This window comes from Lonchura striata, chromosome 2 (assembly GCF_046129695.1).
Source record: "Lonchura striata isolate bLonStr1 chromosome 2, bLonStr1.mat, whole genome shotgun sequence".
Taxonomy (NCBI): domain Eukaryota; kingdom Metazoa; phylum Chordata; class Aves; order Passeriformes; family Estrildidae; genus Lonchura; species Lonchura striata.
Genome location: NC_134604.1, coordinates 86,076,895 through 86,101,557, shown reverse-complemented (window position 1 = coordinate 86,101,557; position 24,663 = coordinate 86,076,895). Strand labels below are relative to the sequence as shown.

The window sequence follows — 24,663 nt, the reverse complement described above, 5'->3', positions numbered from 1 at the left end:
TTGTGCTTGTGGGAAAAGCAGCAGGGCAATGACCTAATTCAATGTAAATGAAAGGGATTTCCTAGCAAAGGATGGTAATTGGCACAGTACTGCAGGTGTGTGAAAGCACTGAATGATAACTTGGGACTACTGAGAGAGGAAAACCTCTGCTGTAACAGAGCTACAATCACCTCGCACTTTCACTAATTGCCAAGAGCTGGAGCTCTAAAGTGCCATGCTATTTTTTATATAAAATCTATTAAATTGCTACATCATAGCCATTTTCTCCAGCTGTTCCTATCAGCCCTCATTATCACCGTCCCTCAGTAGCCAGTTTCAAACATGAATGCAATTCCTGCAGCCTTCCATACATGAAACTCCAGTGTTAGAGGACACTGTAAAATATAAAAAGGAGAGAATAGCTCAGCATAATATAATGAAATGGGCTGTAGTTCTGGCTGCCCCTCTCAAAATTAAAGGAATTATCTTCCAAACACAATGCCTTGCCTCAAAGCAGACTCTCACATACCTCTCTCACTGACATTCTGTGTCATGGGGATGCTGATGGTCACTCTCGCTTATATTTTCAGCAGTCATCAACTGTGCAGGTTTTCAGAATAGATAATACATATTGTGTTTTTGTAATAGTTCTTCATTCTCAGGTGTGAACATCTTCTAAACATTTATTTTATCTCTTACTAATTCTATCAATCTCTTCCTTTCCCAAAAGGTTCTGACGGTACAGTTATGTGTTCCAAGTATGAATTTCTTCAGTGTGATAGAAATCACAGGACAAAATAAACCAAATAATTGAAACAAAAGATTTTGTTGGAGCATTGAAAAATAATTCTGTTTTTCTTGCTACATGTGCAGATCCATCCAAGCACAGAGGGGGCGAAATATGTTTTTGTCTTGCTCACGGATCCTCATTTGACCCATCAGTTATGACCTCTCAGTTCAATATGTTAAATCAAAGCTAAATTCTGGCTCATCCTGGATTCTGGTTACCAGGATGCTGATAATATTTTTCAAAACCAGATACATTTTGGCAACATTTTGGTGCTGCTTGTTCATAGTTTGTGTCCAAAAGTGGAATGGGATCTGTGTACAGCAGGGAGATTTGTTCTGTTTCTTTGAGACTGCTCTGGGAAGACCTGAAAAGGGAAGACTGATGGAATCTCTGGGAGGACACTTTACCAAGAAGTCAAAAGAGGGAGAGCAGGACTTATTATAGCAGCTTACTGAAGAGCTCCTTATTTGCTTTTTGAGGCAAGAGAATTTTCTATGCTTACCACTGTGGCACTGTGACAATACCAGAAAAAGAAAGGTACTCAGCAGTTGGGTGTACCTGTCCTATACTTATTTAAATACTTGTCAAAGCAAATGATTTCACAAAAAGATTATAAACTGTAAGGACCAACACCCTTTTCCTAGTTACCTGCATATTAGAGCGCATTTGTACTCACTTTTATGGCTAAACTCAAAGCTTTCTTCAGCATTGAGACCCTTTATTTTGCTGACACAGACCACAAAGTGTGGATACAGCGTGCAATGACAGCCTTATATAAATATTCATTGCAAGATCACTTCAAGACAGACAGAATTTAAGAAGAAGAAAATTAATAGAAGAAAAGAAGCCCCAGTATCTCTTGGTAAATAAATATCCTGGTCTTCAGCATAGTCTTTCAGATAGGCTATCTCCTAATTTCCCTCCTGAATAGTGCTTTGGATAGTATTTGAGAAATTATGAAGGATAATGAATAAATTGATGATAAACTTCTAAGAATGAAGAAACAGGACATAAAGTTATTCATTTTATGGATGAGTAACAGCTGAATCACAACAGAGGCTTGAATTGGCAGACCCTCTGAATATCTATTCCAAGTGAAATACCAAAATAAGAAGTCATTTCAAAACAAAAAAATAAACTTGAGGTTGCCCATGGAAGTAGACTTTTTTATATTTTTTTCCCCAGGATAACATTCTGAATGACATATTTGCTTGTCCTTTATAAATTTTCCCCCAACTTCTTTGAACAGCCAGTAGTTTTGGCTCTTTACTATGAAGTGACGTGATAAGCTGAAGAGAAGGAAACAAAAAGTCCTGATTTCCTCAGAGTTTTTGTACTGTTGAGAAGCCAGGACTTGGAAGTCCTGGAAAAACCTTCACATAAGCATCTGTTTTGGAACCTGGAGCTGAGGTATCGTGGGATAATTCATAAAAAGAACACAGACTAATCATGAGGGCCTTGTCATTTAAAGGCTCCAAGTACTTTTTTTCTGCAATAGCTTCTGCTCTTCTCCACATCCCACAGTGCATTCCAAGGCTACTATGATAATTGGAAGTATATTCCTGTGTGTGAAGTGGACTTTAATTAGCACCTAAGGGGCACATTCTGGTGCTGTGACTCACGTGGCATGGATGTCCTTCTGAGTGGCTCCATCACAGCCTGTGGGACTGCTCATGAAGAAAGGTACTTCCTGGCCCAGACAAAGGCTGGCTTGGAAGCTCTGAGCCACCCAGATGGGACAAGAGGCTCCACTGGATCTCCAGCACGCAATGCCATGGCCCGGGGCCCTATAAAACAATAGTTACACTAACACTTCCAATTATTTTGCTCAACTAATAAGCAATGTGAGTGGCTCCAGATTTTAAGTCTGTGAGCAATGTAGAAGCACTGTAAAAATTGGGATTGAAGGCAGCTTTGTAACAAGCTAATAACTTTGACTATTACGTGAGTCATCTGTAAAATGGGCCCTGAGTTACAAAGACACACACCAACTGTGGGGGATATCACGGAAAATTAAAATTAATGTGACATAAAACTATTTCATTTACAATAAAAGTACTGCAGATGGAAGTGATGGGAAAAGTGGGAGGGGCAAAAATCCATGACTAGTATAGTTATATCCATACATCTGCCTCCCAAAGGCAGGTTGCAATTTCAGCTCAGTATCAGCACCTCCTGCCAGCCATGCAGCAAGACAGCTGTGAGCAGACATCCCAGCTCCTGCTCTGTGGAATGAAGCTGGCAGCCATGGTGAAAAGGAATAAAAGGCACTGGTTGAAACAACAAGCCTAGTCGGCAGGATCTTCAATCATGATGTAATCAATCTCTTTTTTTTTTTTTTTTTTTTTTGTTGTTCTTGATGCTATTAATTGCCTTTTCAAAGCCTTTGCAAAATGCACTTTCCTGATGATAATGAAACATCCTTCCAGAATCCATTCTCTGGCTCTTTCCTTATTCTAAACCCACATGCATTGAAAATCCTGACCTGGAGGACCATAGAGCAGATGTCACTGAATACAGTTTCTTTGATGGTTATTACAGAATGATGCAAGTCACTGTCCTTTTCATGGACATCCTGTGATAATCCAGCAGGAAGAACCAGGGCCAAGTTATAAATCACCTGGGCAGTGTCTCAATTGCACTATCTCTGAGAGGCAGGTCCTGCCCATAGTGACACCTTGGGATTAAAATGTCAGCAAGTACTTCATGAAAGTTGTTATCTATTAATTATTTCACATCTCTGTAGAATATTTATGAAACTATGCTGTAAAGAATTATTTAGACTTGAGAATTATTATATTAATTGTGCTTAGACTGTAATTAGAATACACTGAGGTTCTTCTACATCTCTTCTAAATGAGCTCAATGGTAGTCAAATATTTTTAAATCCTTTAGAGTGAGGAAAGAGATGAAGTTATTTAAAAACAAAGTCCTGCCAAAGAGTACACTGAGTAACATGTCCGTCACAAATGTAGTAAGGAAATATATGAAAATATATTTCCTTACTAAAAGGAAAAACTAAAAGGTAAAAAACAGGCCTTAATTGTTTAACATATTTCTTTCCAGTATTATCAAAATACTGTGCAGGATTTTATCAACACCAAATCTATCTAATGTTGTTAAAAGACAGTAAAATGCTTTAAAATATGGCATTAATAGGTTTATTGTCCCCTGTTGAATCTAATGTAAAAAATACTATGTGAAAGTCTAGTTATCTGTCAATGAGACGAAGCCTCTTTTATATCTTGCATTTTGGAAACGACACCACTTTTTTCTAAATGAAATAACTGTCCAATATATAAGCTGCTAGGTAAAGAACTGTCACCTATGATATATTGCTTTTGACCAAACAACCCTTAGCATGAATGAAGGTAATTATTTTGTTGTTGAAAACACAGGTCTTGGTGTAAACACAGTGACTGGGTATAAATATTGCTTTTGGGATTGGTATTTCTAATCCTCTCAGTGATTGTTGTTGGGCTGATGCTACATTTACAAATGGAAACAAATCTTTTTAAACCCCTTTTGTCATCAAGCTTTGCAATCTCAGCTTAAGATTTAGGCAGCATCTTTGAGACTTTGTTTTGGCACGTAACTCCCAGCATGTCGGGTCTGGCAGAGCTTCAAGGCCCTTACACAGCCTCGTCCCATCCTCCCTGCTGCCCTACGGAGGCTTGGCGTGGACGGGAATGGTGGGAGCGCGGTGAACAGCCGAGTTCTCTGCTGCTGCAGCACAGGGAGCTGCGTCTGCAAGCAGGCTCCTCTTGCCAAGGCACAGGAAGGGGTGTCTGCCCGGCCTCCTTGCACAGATCAAAGCCCACTGGTGGGACCACACCTGCCCATCATTCCCACCATTTCTAATACCGGAGAGAATGCAAGCACTCCCTCCTTTGCAGAGGTGGAAACTGGCACACTCAGCATGGGCAGCCAGAGCACACGTGGGTGTGGGGAGATGGCTAACTCATCTCTCCACTGACTTGCCAAGGAGGGCAGGTGACTGGCCCTGATTAATCACCCATGTCATAGATGACTGAAGTCATATAAGGCAAACCCTTTCTTGTAGGCTTAAGTGATCAGCAATTGCCACCTGCAATTCTCACCTCCAGTTATCCCTTTTGATAACACCATGATACTATACTCTGCATGAAAGTAATACTACTTAGCTTAAATAATTTTTCAAGCTGATGGACTGTCCTTTGCTGACAAGCAATGGCTGACAAGCAATCCACATCAACTTTACCTAAACCGGAAAAAGCTGGGTTTGCAGTTTTCCACAATAAAATTCCAACCTGGTCTATACTGAAGCAGTTTACTGATATAGGAGTCTCATTTGTATATTAAAATGTTGAATTTATTGTTACATAACATTATATATCCTGCAGAATGGTAGTGGGACATTTTTGCTTAGCTCCCATTCCTCTATTCCTCCCTCCTGTTGTTCTTGTTATCATCTGTGCCTTCCTGTTGCTCACCATCACACTGTGTCCCCCTGCAGCAGCCATTGCTTTGGGGTCTTGCCCTTATTTTCATTGGCTGGTGCTTCTCTTACCCCATCTTTTCTTTCTGTAGTTTTGGCAGTAATACGACAATATTACACTATTTCTTGTCTTGACTTGATTAGAAATCTTAACATAACCACTTTGATTTGCTGTTGCAGTGAAGATCCCCTGTTAGCTGCTATACAAGATGGGCAATTTCTTATTAAAAAAATGCTTTTAACAATTACTGGTCTTCTTTTCTTTGTAACAAGGATTTCTAGTCAATTACACATTTCTCTATAGAAGGCAGATGATGTGACAGAAATGTACGTAACACCCTGGCACACGCTTAGGAAAATAAAATACAATGGAAGAATTCCTTGTGCATTCATGATGATTTGATTTAAATATGGTTAGTGGGGTCACAGCAGAGGCAGAGTTCAGTGACTGCTCTAGATATTTATAAATAAAACCACCTGACTTTCATCAAGACTGTATCATTATAAATCAATGTCCTTTGAGTTAAATGCAGTCTTTAGATATTATCAAAAAATTGTCTCCAACCTGGCTGGAACCCCAGAGACTCTAAGGTATCTTGATAACTTTGTCACACATGACCTCTCTACCCTTTCACACGTGATACTGCCAGAAAGACTTTGGAGTTTTTGAAGGCAAGTCAATCTGTTGGTTTGCACAAACCACTGCAGCATTTTATCACTGCTGCTCCCTAGTCCTTATGATAAGCCCAACCTTCCCTTACTAGGGGAAATTGTTCATTCTCCATCTTGCCTTGAAAGAATGAACTTTTAGCTTTAGCTTATCCTAGTGTATTCAGCTTGCTAAGCTATTTACTGGCTTTTAAATGTGTTGGCAGAATATTTGTTTGGCTTTTGAACTCTTCTGGTACCAAACAATTGAAGCATCTTCAGCGTAAACTGCCACAGCTGTGCCCCAAACATCTCTCCACATCCAGTGTTTTTATGATGGTGCAAAATGAGTGTCTCAACCCAAAGCAAATTTTAGTAAGGCTTTTACATGCTTTTATTTCAAATACATCATAGAAAATTTCCCCTCCAGTGCAAATTAATCTACTCATGCATTCATTCATTTTCTCACTCCTCCTGTCTCTCCATTTATGCCTCATTATCTTCTTTCATTTCTACCTTGCACTTAACATCCCTACTCCTAAGAATAGAGGAATGGGCAGGACCTTCTTGGTCAGTCTGCCCCCTTTTATATTAGCCTCTATCTTTTAAGCAGCTTATGTTCCACCAATACTCTAGCTTTAAGTCTGTTCCAGATCTTCAATTTTTTCTCACATTTAAGGATTTTGTTTTGTTTTCTAAACTAGAGTTTTAATGTCCACCTTAATCTCCTTCATTTGCATGTTGTACTAGCATGGAAAAAACCCAACAACCTTATTTTCCCACTTTTGCTTTCTGTGCTTCCCGGCTTCTTTACCTGTATTGGTATTACTCATTCCTTGATAAACTACTATGTTTCAATGCCCTGTCCTGGGGATTCACAGACCAAAGGATATTAGCAGGCAGATGTTAGTAGAAGTAGTCAGGGACTTTTTACACATGTTAACTAGAATCATCCTGTTATGGGAAGACAGATAGGAAAATGTCATGGCAAATAATGAGATAAATCCTCACTGGAAATCAGTTCTTTCCAGCCTTCTTAAAAATAACTCCTCAGGTCAAAGACAAGCTCTAAGTAAGAGTGGCTTTAAAAAACGAGAAGAACATCACTGACAATGGACTTGGGGAAGAACAAGAGTTTTGAGCCTCATTCTCCTTTCAGTATAGTATCTCGAGTACTGGCCTGGTGCCTGCTAGCATGCTTTTGATCTTGTGCAAGCAGGCTACATGAAAATAAATTAATGTGATCTAGGTACAGCAATATCACCCCAAGGCAATAAGGAATCAGCACTATTTGTATCTTTCATCCTCCATTCCAGAAGACACGAACACTGGGTGGGTACCTGGGAGTAGTAAACTTTGATTTGCAGTGCCTGTCTTAATAACAAATAACATTAATAACTTAATAACATGGAGCCTTGCAATATTTTCATTATTTTTTAATTTTCAATTTTGACTGATCTGTTATGCACTATTCCAAGAAGCATTGCTTCTTCAGTGAGAAGGTCACCTCCATTAATACCTGGTCATAATACATGTGGTGACTGGAAGACAGAAAGTCATAGGGATGGAAAAGTTCCAGTTTGTAAACACTTCTAGTTAACCATAGATTAAAAAAAAAAAAAAGTAAAAAGAAGAAATTTGAAAAAAAACCCTGAAGAACGGTATATGCATATTCAGCAACTATGCTTCTTTCAAGATTGCACTGGTACATTCAGGAAGTAGCAGTGTATGACTAAGTAGAGGAGACATGCACAGCTCAAAAACATGGGTGGGCTGGTGAGGACAACCACTTGCTGGCTTCTGTTGGAAATGCAACTCTCTTTCCTCAAGGCCTGACACTAGATTTTTAAACATGGGCACTAGACATTTGCAAGTAATGCCCAGCTTTTCATTATCACTATATGGCTAACAGTTTAGTCCTACAGCTATTATAGTTTTTTAGACAGGACCAGTTCTTCTATGGTTGATTTACCTCTGGTTCTTAAATAATCTGAAGAATTTTTTGTTAGAAATTTTTTACAAGACTCTTGAGGGGTGAGAACCACATACACTTGAAAGGAGTATTTTACTGATTTGATGATATTTTTATGCGTTATATATTCTGTGCTGATCATCTGTTTTCAGGTATATACAGGGTTTTTTTTAAGAGAATCACTGTAAGCAATGTATAAGGACAGCATTAACCCGGGTCCAGTCCATCTTGTTTTTGTTCTTTTCCTTATCCCTTGCAACTGATTCCTGTTTCTCTTTGAAAGGGAGTCAACAGGAAGCATGACACTTTGGGGAAGGATGTGTGACAGCATAAAACTTCCTGGTGAAGCTTCATTCTTTGTACTATCATAGCCATAAGCATCAGTGCCATGAGTACCCTTACCTACTGATCCTGTGTACCATGAAAGTCTCTTTCTTAATACATGCGCAGTTAGATTAGAAGTACCACATACACTGCTTTGCATGGATGAAGAAATTTTGCAAGCTTATGTTAAATGTGGTATTAGTTATCTAAAAGAAATAAGTATTATGTTAAAGAGTTGTTTTTTTTTTAATGAAAGACAGAAGAAGAGTGTATTATATCTTTATTTTGGTTGTAAAGGAATCATCATAAAACACAAGCCAACAGTTTCCTGTTCTAGCACCACTACAGAGAAAATGCTGAGAGTGCTGATTTTTATCCATAAGAAAAAGTGATCAAATATATTTACTGACAGGTGAAGTACTCGAGTCAGAACGAAGTCATACTTGCTCATGCAATCTCAGGATGCATGTTACAATGACATCATAACGTTTCCACCCATCAAAATCACTCTGTCATTCAGCCTAAAGGTCAGATGACAGAATGGCTCCAGATTTAATTTTATCATCTCAATTGACAAGAAGTCAATTCCCACTTCCAAGTTACTTGGATCCCCCACCTCCTTTATTATTCAGCCTTGCCTCATTGAGCAGGCAGCATCTGGAGAATACATTCTTCATTTTCACAAGTTACAGAGCTGGCAATGGCCAAGTCAGGGCTTCTACATGAACAATGTTTATGAGATATGCGGAGAGCATTTTATTTTCCTAAGAATTTCACCTAAGAGACAAAAGCCAATTGATTACAAAGCCCGTGGGAGCCAGAAGTAGCTTTGCATTTGTCAGCCTTTGCCCCTGGGCTTGTCAGGCAGTTCTATAAGCCCTGGAGTTCAAAGCATTCTAAGGAATGTTTTCTTGCAACATATTTTGTTTAGCGCAGCCAAGCCTCAAGTGAAGGTTTTTGGCACACTCTGTGCAGGGAAAGTTTCAGCACATATAATCACTTTTTAAAAAAACTTGTTAATTACTACATTTACAGACATTTATGCATGACAATGCATGGAGCTTTTCTGTATAGTGCATAAAGAATTACCTGAGTGAGGAATATTGAGTGATGGTTAAAAAATTCGCTGGAAGCAGCATAACAAATCAAGAGAATGACTAGCTTGATTTTTGGGCATCTACTTACAAATCCATTGCACTTATACTTTTAAGAGAAATTTTTTAAGCCTTCCCCCAAAAATATGCGTCTCTACAGAAGCTTCTGCTATGGCAGTCATGGTGTCTGAAAGGATTCTGAGAACATACAGTTCTACTGTTTTTAATGATATGATGGGAAACTGTTCCATGCCTGAGAAATAAATGCCTTTTGTATACCTCAGGGGAAGAGTTGTGCAAGCCCAAATCATTTGCCATGCCTAGGCTAGTCTTTAAACTCTTGGTATGAGAAACTGGAGCTCCAGAAAGTCATGTTCCCATCCCAACTGCATGCCTTATAAGGAACTTCTCTTGCCTGTCACTGTTCACCAATCCTGGCGAGTTGAAGCCAATGCTTTGGCATGCTGCAGGATGGCCTGTTGATGCATGTTTCCATCTGAACATCAATACATAGGTAAGGCTGATCCATTGATTCTATAAAGTGACAGATCTTTTATTACTCTGTGATTGCATAGTAAATGAGAGCAAAACAGGTAACATGTAAATCTCAGCCCTATCTGTCTCTCAGCTGGAAACTGAACTAACAAACATTTACAGACCAAATACTGCAAATACGTATCTGGGATTCTGGGTTTCTTACATCAACAAGAACTTTTTAATACCAAGTTCAGGTTTATGGTGCACATATTTTAAAATAGTTTTTATTTTGGTTTCTCCAGGAGAGAGGTGAAGGAGATGGGCCTGTTCAGCCTCGAAAAGAGATGACTGAAAGGGGACCTCACTAGTGCATATAATTATCTAAAGGGGGAATGCCAAGAGGAGGGAGCCAGGCGCTTCTCAGTGGTGCCAATCACCAGGACACAAGTCAAGGGCTAGAAACTGATGCACAGGAAGTTCTACCTGAATATGAGGAAGAACTTCTTTACTGTAGGGGTGACCGAGCACTGGAACAGATTGTCCAGAAAGGTTGTGGAGTCTCTCACTGGAGATACTCAAGAACCATCTGGACACAATCCTCTGCAATGTGCTGACCTTGCTTGAGGAAGTTGGACCACATGACCCGCTCTGGTCCCGTCCAACTTGATTGATTCTGTGATTGTGAGAGCACAGCAACTCCCCAGCCACTGTATACTGTTCCTCTGGCTTAAAGAAAGGATACGCGTGGCTGCTCTTGTTATAAATATTGTCAACGGCTTAGCCTAAATTAAGAATTAACGAGACCAGAAGGCTCGAATGCTCTATACATAGATTTCTGTAACTCTCCAAGTTGGCCTGTGTATTTCTGGCTCCCCAAGGAATGAATGCACGGCGTTGTGCAGGCGCCTGTTGAGGATGAATTTATTCCGCATCGGTCTCGCCGCGGCAGCAGCGGCAGGGGAAGGGGCAGGGTGGGGGCAGGGGAAGGGGCAGGGTCAGTGGTCCCGGAGCCGCCCGTGCCCGTGCCGGTGCCGGTGCCGTGCCGGTGCCGGTGCCCGTGCCGGCGCCCGTGCCGGTGCCGGTGCCGGTGCCGTGCCGGTGCCGGTGCCGGTGCCGGTGCCGTGCCGGTGCCGGTGCCGGTGCCGGTGCCCGTGCTGGCCCTCGGGCGGCTCGGCCCTCGCGCTGTCCCTCCCGGCGCGGGGCGCGGCCGGGCCGTGCCGTAGCAACCGGGCGGTGTCCGGGCTCCCGGCGGGCCGGGCAGGCGGCGGTGAGGCCGGGCTGGAGGCAGGTGAGGGCGGCCGGGCGGGCGCCGCCGCGCTGGGGGAGGAGAGGAGCGGCCCCGGTCCCGCCGCAGGTCAGCGTGGCCGGGTCCCGGCGCTGGCGCAGGGCTGGCGCCGAGCCGCGGCCCTTCAGCCCGGAGGCCCGGCTTCCCTTCCCCGCCCGTTGCCGTGCAGTGTTTACAGGGACGCGGCCGGTTGCCTCAGATGGCCGCAGCGCCGGTGAGCGATCTGGCCGGGGCTTACCCTGGTCCTTGTGCCGCTCTTCCCCTCTTCCTCAGGCCCTGCTGTGGCTTGGCTATGACACACCTCTGCCCTTCTTGAAAAGGGACCCCATCAATGTATAAATATCTAAAGGGGGGCGGGTGGGGAGGATGTGTGCCAGGTTCTTCTCAGTGGTGCCAATCACTAGGACAGGAGGCATAGGGCAGAAACTGATGCATAGGGAGTTCCACCTGAATAAGAAGAAGAACTTGACTGTGGGCATGACTGAGCACTGGAACAGAATGTCCAGAAAGGTTTTGGAGTCTCCCTCCTGGAGATATTCAAGAGCATCCTGGACACAATCCTGTGCCTTGTGCTCTCGTGTAACCCTGCTTGAGCAGAAATTGGACCAGATGACCCACTGGGTTTTTTGCTGACCTGACCTATTCTGTGATGCCATGATTCCGTTTCCTCAGTGGGCAGCCACCAGCCTCAGCTCCCTGCACTCCTTTTATCTGTGTTTCAGCGCTTCAGGTGGTGTGGGGCAGCTTCTTGGGCTGTGAGGTGTGTGGGCTTTCCCAAGACATTCCTGCCTGTCAGGAGCAGCCCAGTGGAATGACCTCAGCAAACATTGCCATCCGCACATGTTACACTCCGAGCCAGTGGTGGGTTACGGCATTAGCAGTTTGTTTGAACTGGCCAGAGCAGAAAGGGCAGAGGTGCCCAGATGAACTCTGGCTCACCTTTTGAAAATAACCTGTTTGGATTCAGATCTTGGGTGGAAGGTTACCCCAGCAACCATTGGTTTTGAGCTCACTGTTTCCAAGACTTAAGGTAAAACTCAGTGTTTCCATTGGAAGTTGCTTCATCTGCTTTCAAATGCTCCTTTTCATACAGACCTAGCATTTCATGTCCAGGTGTTGTTCACAAGGAACACAAGGGGGTGGTGCCAGAGGCTAAGGCAAAGGAAAATCTGTTGCCATACCTTTGGGCATCTGGAAAATGAGACAGCGCCTGGGATTCAATCTCTGATGCATGCTAAACTTTGTCTTAGCTATTACCATAAGAGCACTTTTTCTGTAGAAAGAAAAATGGCACCAGCCTTGTGGCTTGCTGTGTCCTTTCACTATAGCATTGTCTGCCCCTGATGCCAAGGCTAGTCAGGAGTTGTGCTGCACAACACCTGGGATGTTAAGGTGCAGAGTCCTGCTTTTTTTAAGTCTTCTCTGATCTTCATGCTGTTCATGTCTTTCTTCATGAGCAGGACAAAGATTGGAATGGTTTGTATGTTTCCATACGGGTATTTAAACACATATAAGAGGAATAAATAGTGTGTTCCATTCTGCAGTAATGAAAGAGGGAGAAGGCTATGTCTTTGGGTTAAATATTTTATCCTTTTTTTGCTTTACTGTGGGAAAACCTGCTTAATAACAACGACTAACAGCTGTCCTGCTAGTGATTCATAAAGTATCTCTCATTCATTCATCTTACTTACTAAAAGAAAAACCAAAGCATTGATGTCTCAAAGCAATACACTCAGCCACTGTATGCTACCTTGCTTTGTCTAGCATTTTGTCTTCTTTTCCTCTCCTGTGTCTTATTCACACTTGGGCTCTATACCAAGTTCACACACATAATTCCTTTTCTTTGTGACTCATCTTGTAGTTTTATAGGCAAAGTTATGAATCTCTGCACAAAATTGCATCTCAGATATTCCCAGGTTTAGTCACAAGTTGAATTATAGCAAAGGTAAGGTATACTGCAAAGTAATAATAGAATATTATACAGCTGGCTGACAGTATGCCAAAGCACCGTGCTCATTTTTTCTAGCATATTGGCTCTTTTTAATGATGATTTGGGGTGAAGGAAGGGAAACAATATTACCGATTTCCTGATTTCCCACTTTTAAGCTTGTGGATCCCTGTCAGATCTGACTTCAGCCTTTCTTGAGATGAGGAGTAGTTATCATTTTTATGTTATTTTTTTGCTTGCGGAAAACCATGATCTCATCATTCTTCAGTTTATTATTGGCTGGGCATGTGGAACTGGTCGCAAGTTCATATTGACCTGTACATGACAATATTTTAATTTTTTAAAACAATGATTCCTCAAGGTTTAAGAATAAAGCAAAGAGGAGCTGCCAGTCAAGAGATCTGTCATGACTGCTAATCCATCTAAGAGACTTGCCTGGAGTGACTGTGAGTATTTCATCACTATTTTTGCATAGATTCTATGTTCTCCTAGAAAACTTCCAGTTTCCTTTGGAACACTGTGGTGTGCATGCTGGCTGTATACAAGCCGTTCTGAAGCTGTGCCACACTTACCTGGGCTGTGTATGAGGTGCTGTGCTGGCCATTATGTATTTTTGGGGCAAGAAACTGGGAATGACTGCTCAAGTGATTATAAACAATGCCTGACTGTATTCAAAGCTCGAGCAGCTGCAAACCTACACCTGCCTCTCTCTAGAGTTAACATCTGTCACTGCTGCTTCTGCACAGAGCAAAGGGGGGCTGGTGAAATGCCAGCCTCTACAGTCATGCCAGCCCATCGTCCTGCTGGTAGGACTGGTGGCTGTGAAAGAACTCGTGCCAGTCCACACTTTATAGAAGCCCTCTGTCACTGAAAGATGATTTCCGAAGATAAGAGTCATTTCCTTTATGTAGTGGTAAATGTGGAACTGTCTATCTAAGGAACCTTTGGAACTGGGTTGGTTGTTACAATACTTGAATTTAGCAGGGAGTTCTGATATATTCCATACTAGGCTGAAGGTTATTTTGGAGGCATTAGAGACAGAAGTACCTTTCTTTGTATTTTGAGTTGGTTTGATATATGTAGTACATTTGCAGGCAGTTTACAGTATGTGGGCAATGGAGGACTGGGACACAGCAGATGATGTTGGTACTGGGGAAATGTAAAGAGATTTCCAAAGTCCACAGAAGGTAAACTTAGATACAGCAAGGGTATTTAATCAACTAGAGCCTGCTTAGCTCATGCAGAGTATTTTGGGAATGAATAGGAAATACCAAAGTCCTCCTAGAACCTCTATGCTGAAGAACAGAGGCATTATTGTTTGTCATTGCTTCCATTTCTGCCTCAGCAGTCTGGGTCTGAGCTGCTGCTGCTGCCAAATGCAAGTAGAACTAACCTAACAAACCATACTGCTGTGCTCAGGTGTGTTCCATGTCTTGTAGAAGTTAAAAGGAGCCGGGACCTTCATGTCCATGATTTCTTGTGCATGCACATGATCCATCACAGCCCAGAGCAGGAAACTGACAGAACAATAATTTAAACTTGAGGCAAATGATGTGACCTGAGGGAATGTTACCGGCCTTGCAGTAAAGTCAGGTTCTTCTGAGGACAATACTATTGCTTATGGGAGTTCAACACAAAATATTTAGGAAATACTTTTTTATTGCATAATGCTTCTAATGTGTATGTAGTGATGGTCTGACAATCTTTGAATGCCTATTGTGTGTTCTGATTTCCAAGACTTAGGAGAGATGTCTTAGGAGTTGGAAGAAGTGCCATTTGGCAAACTGGACTTATATTTCAGGGCTTGAATTTCAACATACAAAAGACATTTAATAAATTGAAAGTGAAGGTATGTGGATGAATAGAAAGATCTAACAGCAAGTAGATGTGTAGGACTGAGATCAGATTTCCAGATTAAGGACATTATTCAGTATAAAAAAAAGAAAACGAGGTGAGCTATACATGACCATGGAATACAGGTAAAGAAAAGAGAAATTAATCTCATTTGGTTTTGAAATTGTTTGGTTAAAATATAAATGTAGTGTTTCCCTCATTTTTCTTTACAGCAGATGGTTTTGATTCAAAGCACAGACAAGATCCTGAAGATTCCCACAAGGTCCACAAGAAGAAATCAAAAGAGAAGAAAAGGAGACTGGCAGTTGGTCAGTGGAGAACAGACGTACAGTCCCTTGTTTCTTCTTCTAAATGGCTTCAGTGTTATGGTCTCAAAAGAAACAAATTGTCTCTGTCCCAGATTTTGTCCCAGATTGGATTCCAGCACAGGAAAGGTATAAGACAAATCAATAATAGGATAATAAATCCCCCAACTTTTGACAGTCTGGAGAACCACACTCATTCTGCATGCCAGTGTATACAGTGGAGATTTTGACATTGTCTCTTATGATAATGGCAGAAATAGAAGTTGTGTCCACAGATGCTGACATTGCCAGTTCAGAGAACTGAGAAATTCTTCCTTTTGATATGAGAAGGACTTAGGGTCTGAGAATGGCTTTCCTTACTCAACTTTACTGTTTCTTTACCCTAGGCTGCAGGTCTCATCCTCACCAATATAGTTGTAGCTTGGAAATAACTGGTGCTGCTGAGACTGTTAATCTTTTTCTTGCAAATAACACATGATAAGATCTCTGTCTCCTTTCAGATGGCAGACATAATGTATGCAATGCCGTAATCTGTGGTCTACTATTGATCATCAGGGTTAGAAAATGTGCTTGGGAATAGGATATTATTTCTGGGTATCCAGCCTTAGGGAAAAAGTTAAATTTAATTAAAATTCAGTCTGATTTTCATGCAAAATTAGACTATAGAAAAATGTTCCTTTGCAGTTATCTGACAGCTGGAGGGAAAGAGTTTGCTAATAATTATTAACCACTGCCATAATGGTGCTTTGCAGAGCATGCTAATATATTCTTTTCTTTGAACAGCTTGCTGCCTAAGAAGTTTGAATTGTAATGTATTGCCATAGTTCTAGGTTGCATAATTTAAGGTTTTGGCTGGCTTGTATCCATGAGGCATTCAAAGATCGCCAGTGCAGTTCCTGATATCTTGTATGCTGCAGATGAAGAGGAAGCTGTTAAGCAGGGTTAAAATTGTTACAGTGTTAGGAGCAGAATGTACTAGCTTGGCAGGGCAGCATGGTGTACAGATAACTGCTTTATGACGCTAACTATTCCCACCCCTAATGTTTTCCTATCAGTGGAGATTCTGGAGAAGATTTCTAGCTACTGAAAAGTGCAGAGTGCAGCCTTTTCCTTAGATGCACTGACTTCTGCACCCATTAAGTTGTGTAAGAGAACAGCATTATCTGTACCAGATTTTGTATTTGGTTTGACAGACAAATATTTGCAAGTCCTGTTGTGAGATTGCCCAAACCTCACAATACTTAAAGTCCTGTGAAGCTTTTTGGCCTATAAGTAATTAGATGTGGGTTTTTTCCTCACTTCTGACTAAACTGGGAGGAAGCAGCAAAAACATGGCTGCTTTATGGGAGGAAAATGAACCAGGAGCCAAAAGGGACTGCAGCCCAGGCAGTGCCCTCACTGAACAGGATGCAGTCCTGCATCAGGGCGAGGTAATTAACCATGTCTAGGGTCCAGCCAGGGAATGCAGCCAAGGACAACAAGAGGTGCAGCCAGAGGTTGAAAGCCTCAGGTCCCCATCATAGATATAACCAGAAAATAAAACAAAAACAGAATATCTCTCAAGTTTCTTAATGCCAGGAGCTCAGTACTGATGCATGTGCCTCACACATGGATGACATACACATCAGCTTTAAAAATACCTGTTTGAAGTAGTCCTGAAGATTAGCAACTTGATATTTTGTAAATTTTACTATAGATTATGTGACCACCTTGGGGAAACCTGTGGCTTCTCGATATGCAGATGGTCTGTTTCCTCAATACAAGAGAGCACAGGATGGCAGCGTGTATAATGTAAGTGTGGCTGACTTGTGATACCTTCCCTATGCACTTAGAAGTTATCACTGTAGCAGAATGATGAGACTGAAATGCTTTCCTGTGACAAAAAATATATTCATTCTTTGTGAGATCTTTATATTTTGATAATTTTTTTCTTCTGTTTTGTCAAACTGTTAGTGATAATTATCAGTGGTAGAAAAGTTAGATATCTTTTTCCCTTTCTAAGTCTTAGTCTCTTGCCTTGGTGCAGCATTGCAGTAAATCTCCAGACATGATTGCAGTTTCTAAGCAACATCTACCCTGTCTTGAAAGAGGGAACCCTTAGAGAGAAGATGCTCAGAACCAGTTTTAAAAAAATTGTAATCAATAAAACAAATGGGGATGCTGAAATAAGGAGACATAATGTGCTGTCATTGCCAATGCAAAGCAGTGCTTTGCTTAGTGCCAGCAGGTCACAAAAGCCTCAGCCTATTCTACAGTGACAACTAGCTGGATCTCTGCCCAGGCTCATGTTCTAAGGAATGTCTTAGCAACAGCTGCTGGCAACCCCATTGTTAAGAGGATGGATTCTGATTGAAGAGATGTGCATGTGAGTGTGGAAGGGAGAGAGTTAATTTATAAAAGATTTTACAAAAGCAAATGGCTTGTCATTTTTTCTGATGACTAGAATCACTTCTGATGGCATCACTTCTGATGCTTAAAAATGGGTAAAGAACCATTTCAGGGAGCCTTTCTCCCTCATTTTATTCCCATTAATTCAGTATGAAATATCTACATAATGTCTTTTAATCTTAGGACATGTTGTGAGCAGCAGGAAAGGCATTTTTGCTACTATATAAAATCTATTCAGATCTCTGTTAGGATATTGAGTACAATGTTGTATAGAATTACTACATGCTTAGAGGAAACCATTCAAACCAGAGTAGGTACTGAGAAGAGCTGGTAGGATGAACTGCAGTGGAGTGATGATCTTATAAGAGGGCTTGGTTGATGCTGAAATGTAAGCCTGAAAGAAGACAGAAGAAGGGTAGTATTATTGCCTTTGAATGCTACAGAAAGGTAAATTACAGGGATAGAGAGAAACTGTAGTTTTCACTGCTAAAAGTCATGATAGCCCAAAAATAAATGGGTATGAATTAATAAAATTAGGCTGGACAGTCAGAGGTTTCCTGGCCCTCAGAGAAATGGAAATCTGCACTTGCTTACTACATGTGAGGGAGTATTCTAAGAAACCTGCTTTATTTTAAGTTGGGTCAATGTAATGCAATAAACTTCTTTGTATGAATTTAACTGTCATAGGAGGAAACTGGATTTCTAAGGGCTCCTTCCCAGGCTGACATTCCTTTGGCAGACTGCCTGAGACTCTGTATCTGGGAGGCACACTACAGGGCCCAAGCTGATATTAAAGAACACAGAAAAATACAAATGAGAGGGAGAAGTGTGCAGACTGACACACAGAATATCTTCTCCCTGAGAAATGTTCTTGTTTAAAAGCATTTGTATTTCCAAAGTTTTGCACTTAGTCCTGGAAAGGAAATTAGTGGTAGAAGGCAACAAGTAAATCAGCTCACATGGGCCAGAGATAATTGGGGAAATCTGTGATGTATTTTTAGATCCACAGGCCATGGTAAATGTGTATACACTTATTCATAGGGAGGATGTGCTGGTTTTAATTTTAGTATTGAATCTAGACTTGACGTTACTGAAAAGATATGGGAGGTTTTAGTTGTTGATTGCAGTTATCTGAACTAAATTTGCCTAAGCACCTACCAGCAAATAGTTAATCTGTAATGCTGGGCATTGTTAGTTGAATAATAATACAAACAAGAAATGTTCAACGTTTTCCTTTCAAATGCTAAAGACAAGATGGAGATTGAAGTGCCCTAGAACCAAACCGTATGCTGCCTTGTATTGCTGTAAAATTTTTTTAAAAACCAGTCAAAGTTCTAGTCTCAGAAGGTACAAAGTTTTTGTGTCCTTGTTTGTTCACCCATCTGCTCTGCAGCCCTTTCTACATCCTAGCCTGTGTTCAGCTCATTCTAATTGCTCCAGTTTTGAGACAGACAAGTCAGACAACCCACTGGCACTGTCCCATACTCACATAAAAAGATTATGAAAAGCAATTAGGACAAAATGCAGTGCCTTTTCTTTATAGCTTAGATGCATTTGTTAAGTATTTTCTCTTGAAACAGTGGAGGGAAAATGGGTTGTTTTTACTGCTACCTTAGCTGGCATATCTGACACTTACAAACTAGCTATGCAGCTGTGCAAAGCTTGGGGCTGCATTTGTATTATTTGTTTTGATGTTCAATTTCCTTCTCTCCCTTATTTGAATAAAGCTGACGGCCAAAAAAGAACTGATTCTTCATTTTGTGGATTGTCTAATTGGAGCTATTGAGCTATATAAGCAGCGAATTGAATGGTTAACCAGTGAGAGCCGGCAGATATTTGGAGTGATTCAAGAACAGTGCATTGTCATTGTGTTGGATTTTGGCACTGCAGCTCCAACTGAATTTGATCTGTGTCGGGATGCACTTTCTATGGTGCTTGTGGAACAGGTGATACAAATTTCCAGATTCAACCTCATTCGGTAAGGAGAATCAGAATCATAGAATAGTTTGGGTTGGAAGGCACTTTCAAAGGTGATTTCATCCAACACCCCTGCAAATGGGCAGGGATGCCTTCCACTACACCAAGTTGCTCAAAGCCACATCCAGCCTGACCTTGAATGTTTCCAGAGATGAGGCATCTCCCACCTCTTGGGGCAACCTGATCACGTGTTTCAGTGCCTCATTGTAAAAAAATTTGTCTAGTCTGAATATAGGTTCTTTTGGTTTAAAACCATCACTCCTTATCATATTGCTACAGGCCCTACTAAATAGACTCTCCCCATTTTTCTTCCAAGTACTGAAAGGCCACAATCAGGTCTCCCCAGGCTGGACAGTAAAGTCCATGTTGGCCCATTGCTGGAGAATAAAAAGGAGTTCCAAGTTGTACATGTTTGGATAAGGTGCTTTCTGTACTGGAAATTTTCATGGTTCATGTTATGCTAATATCTGTAGATTTCCCTCATGGATTCCCACACAGATTTCCCACGTAATTTTTCTGGCAATATAGCCATGCTGATTTTGCCACTTCTGTGTCACAAAAGGCCACTGTTACCCTGAAGAGCAAATAAAGGGTAACAGAACACAAATACTGACACATCTACAAATTCAGAAGGATTTGCAACAGCAGTAATGCCCTTCAGATGTTGCAGTATTAGTAAAACAGTGAAGTTCTATCTGACCACCTATTGCTTTCTTGTGTCTTTAAACATTACAGGTTTCTGCCTTGCAGCTAAATGTGCACTCCCCCAAGTGCCATAGGCACAGGCATAGTCATTTGTATTTCTGTAGATTTCCATGGTCACAGAAATCAGTAGCAGCACAAGGAAACAATAGTAGATTTCCATAACAAAAGAAGATTTCCAAGCATTTGTTCCCTAAGAGGAATAAATTAATTTGCATTTAATTAGAAGAATAGAAGCAGCTATTCAAATTTCACCTAGCTGCAGAAATTCTCGTACATGCATGAGAGTTTGAATGCATAAACTTGGGTTTGGATAGATGAGTGGAAAAAAATGATGCACAAATTAGGTAATAGAATTTTAAAATTGGCTCCACAATGTTAACTTGCAATTACATGGTGATCCTTCATGTTGTTTTATCCAGGCATTGTCTTATAGATGTGATTTAGATGCTCTATCTTAATTCTCTAGATTGTGATACCACTGAGATTTGGAAAGGAGAAAAATAAAATCACAGAATGTTTTGGGTTGAAAGGGATACTATAGACCATCTAGTTCCAACCTCCTGCCATGGGCAGGAACATCTTCCACTAGACCAGGTTTCTCAAAGTCCCATCCGGCCTGGCTTGGAACACTTCCAGGGATGGGGAATTCACAGTTTCTCAGGGCAACCTGTTGCAAAAGTAGATATTTTCCAAAGCAGATAGCTTCCATAGTTTTTGAGAACAGAGAACTTTTTCTTTAAAAATGAACTGCAAAGCCAAGTCAAAATTGGAACAATAATTATGTTCATCAATGTGTTTGTTTTTGCAGGAGGGAAACAAAAGACAATATAGCACATAAATTACTATTTTAAAAGAATTTTGGGAAATATATTTGTCTTTTAGATTTGCAGGAAACTCTTCAAAATAGTTCTTGATGGAATGTCACAGATACTGGAACCAGTTGGTTTTATAGTTCCTTTCTGCCTTTTTATATACATGTACACAGGCAAAAGTGCTGATTGGCTTTGTACTTCTGTTCTTCCATTAAGACTACTGTCATTTATCAATTGAAACAAAAGAAAAGCCTAGAATCACAGATTTTATTTTTGATGGCTAGCTAAAGATCAGCTGTACTACAAAAAAAAAAGTGTCAGTTAAACTGCTCTGACACCAAGATCATGGAGCAAGTTGTGGAACAAGACCTGTGGAATACACTTTTCTTTTGCATGCACATATTTTAAAAACCGGATAGAGTTTTTATACGAAGAGTTATGAATCAGGAACTCTTTTTAAAAATATTTTCTCTCATGATCTTACTTTGGAAACAGTTGTCTCAAAAAAAAAAAAAACAACTTTATAAAATTACAGTAAATGGTTTCAGTTTTTCTCTGCTTCCTTTATTGCAAGTTTAGATTTAGTATCTGTGGTATAATGTAATTCTTATTTAAGAATATAGAAGAATTGTAACAATAGCATAGTTCCAGTCTCTTGTTCTGCCAGCATGATTCCCCCTATTTCTGATTTATAGTTAATCTCATTTTCAGGGCTGCTCAGGATCTTATGAAGTGGCAACAGAAATGTACTCCTGTGTCTGAGCATACTGTAAAGTCTGCAGTTACGTGGCTCTGGAAGCTGGACCATATGACAGCTGTCAGCCACACCAGCTCTGCTGAAGCTCTGCTGGAAGCCATGGGTGATGAAGCGGTAAGCTCATACATCTTTTCAGAAGCCCAAGTAAATCCAAGAGTGTTCAGTGCTAGGTTGGCTGCTGTGATTTGCCCTGATCAATGTTGCAAAGATAAATATTCATGACTGAATTTGGAAAGGATTTTTTTCCCTTCAAGTGTAGCTGCATACTATGCTTAAGGATTGTCTTTTTATGTAAATGTACTGTATTTTGAATGCAGAAATTTGTTTATTTTCTTTTCTAGAGTACTCAGAATAAATAAAATTCAGTCATTAGGGGAAAGAGAAAACATCTTCCCTTACACTTTCTTTGCCATATAAGTTTTTCAGGGCTTCAGGTTTATGAGAAAATAGCAACATTATTGGGGGCAGAGAAACAATTTTTATTTTGTTATGTATCCAACTTTCTTATGAAAAGTTATATTTAAAATTCAAAATAGTGAGTACGGAGATTTATGAAAGTATTAGCTTTTTCATCAGCCAGGTGTAAGCTAGACTTTCTGCCAGGACAGAGACAAAGCATACACAGTTATTCCTGCAGTTAAATGCTGTTCATTTTTAAAAGTACTCTATTGCTTTACTCATTAAAATAGAATCACAAGAAATGAAACATATATGCCATCACTTGAGCTAGTAACTTAAAGCTTTTGTTTTTCTAGAGATATTTTATGACATTTACTTACAATGTATATTCTTTCAGTTCTCTAACACCTGGATTTAAAGGAAAATTTGGCCTACTGTCTGTGGGGTAGAGTCATTGGTTTTCACTGCTATTAACATTCATCCCTGTGCACAAATCCAATCCTAACTCATGTAAATCTCTTTCTGGAACACTGTTTGAGGGAGAAGATAAATTTTGCTTGAGTTACCTTCTGGTTCCCTATGCTTCTGGATTCCCATCCAGATAAGTCCTGATGTATGGAAACTAATATTAAAAATGAGCTAAGGAGCAAACTGTTCACCAGTGAAATTTTTTAAATGACCCCTTCATAATTTTATTATTCATAATTAGAATTTTCAATTTGCAGTATTAATACTTATTTCCTGATGAGTAACTAAAAAATTGTACTTAGATTTCAGTATTGTCTGGATGAAAAAAAGTCTTATTGGACATGGTGGGTCTCTGAATAAACAGAAATTTAAATCTGTCAGACAATAAAACTTGTATTATTATTTTTCCAGATATTGGTGGGCCAATAGGCAATCTAGGGGAGTTAACTGTGGCAGGTGCTCAACATAAAACAAACTTCAATTGCACCTAAACAGAGTCATTATCATTCATAACTGACAGTTCACTTAAGAGGCATGTTCACTGTAGTGCAGATGGGGTTTCTTTAGGATCCATTCAGTCCTAGAGAAAACTTGCTTACTTACTGAGCAGCCATGAATAACTCATTCCCAAGGACTGGCTTCGTCCACAGAAGTTGCTGCAAAACAACAGGGTTTTTTGTTTTTTTGTTTTTTTTTTCCCTAGATATAGCTCTTCTTGTCATTCCTTCAGCTGGTCTTTTCTTCCCATATGTGGTGATTCCTTTGATTTTCTTTCCTTATGGCCTGTAAATCCCAAGCTCAAGATTAGTCTGTCGTAATGTTGCAATCCTTTGAGCTCTACCTGCCACAAATGCATCCACAGTGTCTAGTCTCCTGTTCTGTACAGGTGCCACTCCATGAAGTGTGGATCACTTATCCAAAACACCTCCCCACCAAGATCAAGACTGAGAAGAACGTTCATGCTGTTCTCCTTTCTGTCCTTATATAAAGTTTGTTTGCTTGTTTAAATGTATAAATTACACTTTTCAAAATATGAAGGACTCACTTGAAAGGTTTTAACCTTTTCCCACTAGCCTATGAGGAACATCTCCTTTGTGGTACGTCATTGCTGGGATTGTAGTTAAACAGAGTAAATTATCTGTGGTTCATAATTTTTTAAAATTTTCATGTGGGGGTTTGGCTCTGTTTCAGCTGTGCCCAATAAATGTCAGCATTTTGAAAGTTGCAGAAGCAGGCAGTGATTCCCTTGAAAAAAGTGTGAAAATTTCTATTCTTGTTGAATATCAAGTTTATGAATTAATTGCAGTCTTAGAGAGGACAGAGAGAAGATGTGAATCTGAAGGAAGACAGGGAAAAATGGTTGTGCAAGTATGCACGCATACCTCTGGGCCAGGAGCCTCTTCAACAAAAGCAGTAGGAACATGGTGTTGTCCAAGGACTGGGTCTCATCTGGGAGACCTGTGTGCAGGCTCAGATAGCCCTTTAGCTGGAGGAGGCAGACAGGAAACTTTGTAAAACTGAACTAAAACACAGAAAGGTGCAAAAGTTAATTTTTTCTTTCTGTATACCTTTTTCTAAAGCTAATAAGTATTTTGTTAATCTTGTATAATAAAATCCATTCATTATCTCTTTACCTTTATGTCTTCGTTAGACAAGACAGGAGTCTGTGAAAGAGGGCAAAGCCTCCTGTGCAATGGAGAACGGCAAACCCCCCTCCCTCTGAATTACGAGGATCTTTAAATTAAAAGGCTCTCAGGCAAAGATATGGGAGTGGGAGTAACAATTCTTTACTAGGAGAAAACTAGACAACAATTTAAAAGGAAAATGCAATCGGTACAAACAAAACTAGTGAAAGAAAAAGTCTAGAACCTGAGGAATGCCAGTATCAGGTTTTGCTGGGACAATTGCTTTCCCTTGCAATAGTTGATGAGTTGCAGCTGAAGTGGTGATCTTTAGAAGGGTATAATTTTCCTCTGAAGATCTGGTGGCAGTGGGGGCCGGTCT

General features: G+C 40.5%; 1 protein-coding gene across 1 annotated transcript in view; it reads left to right on the top strand.

Moving 5' to 3' along the window:
• The first annotated feature begins 11,012 nt into the window (after positions 1-11,012).
• VWA3B (von Willebrand factor A domain containing 3B) overlaps positions 11,013-24,663 on the top strand; it is a 65,130-nt gene continuing 51,479 nt past the window's right edge. Inside the window, 6 exon segments of the mRNA XM_077790887.1 lie at positions 11,013-11,049; positions 13,356-13,440; positions 15,061-15,282; positions 16,850-16,944; positions 19,269-19,519; positions 21,747-21,906. Coding sequence (XP_077647013.1) covers positions 13,401-13,440; positions 15,061-15,282; positions 16,850-16,944; positions 19,269-19,519; positions 21,747-21,906 — 768 coding nt within the window. The 5' untranslated portion in view covers positions 11,013-11,049; positions 13,356-13,400.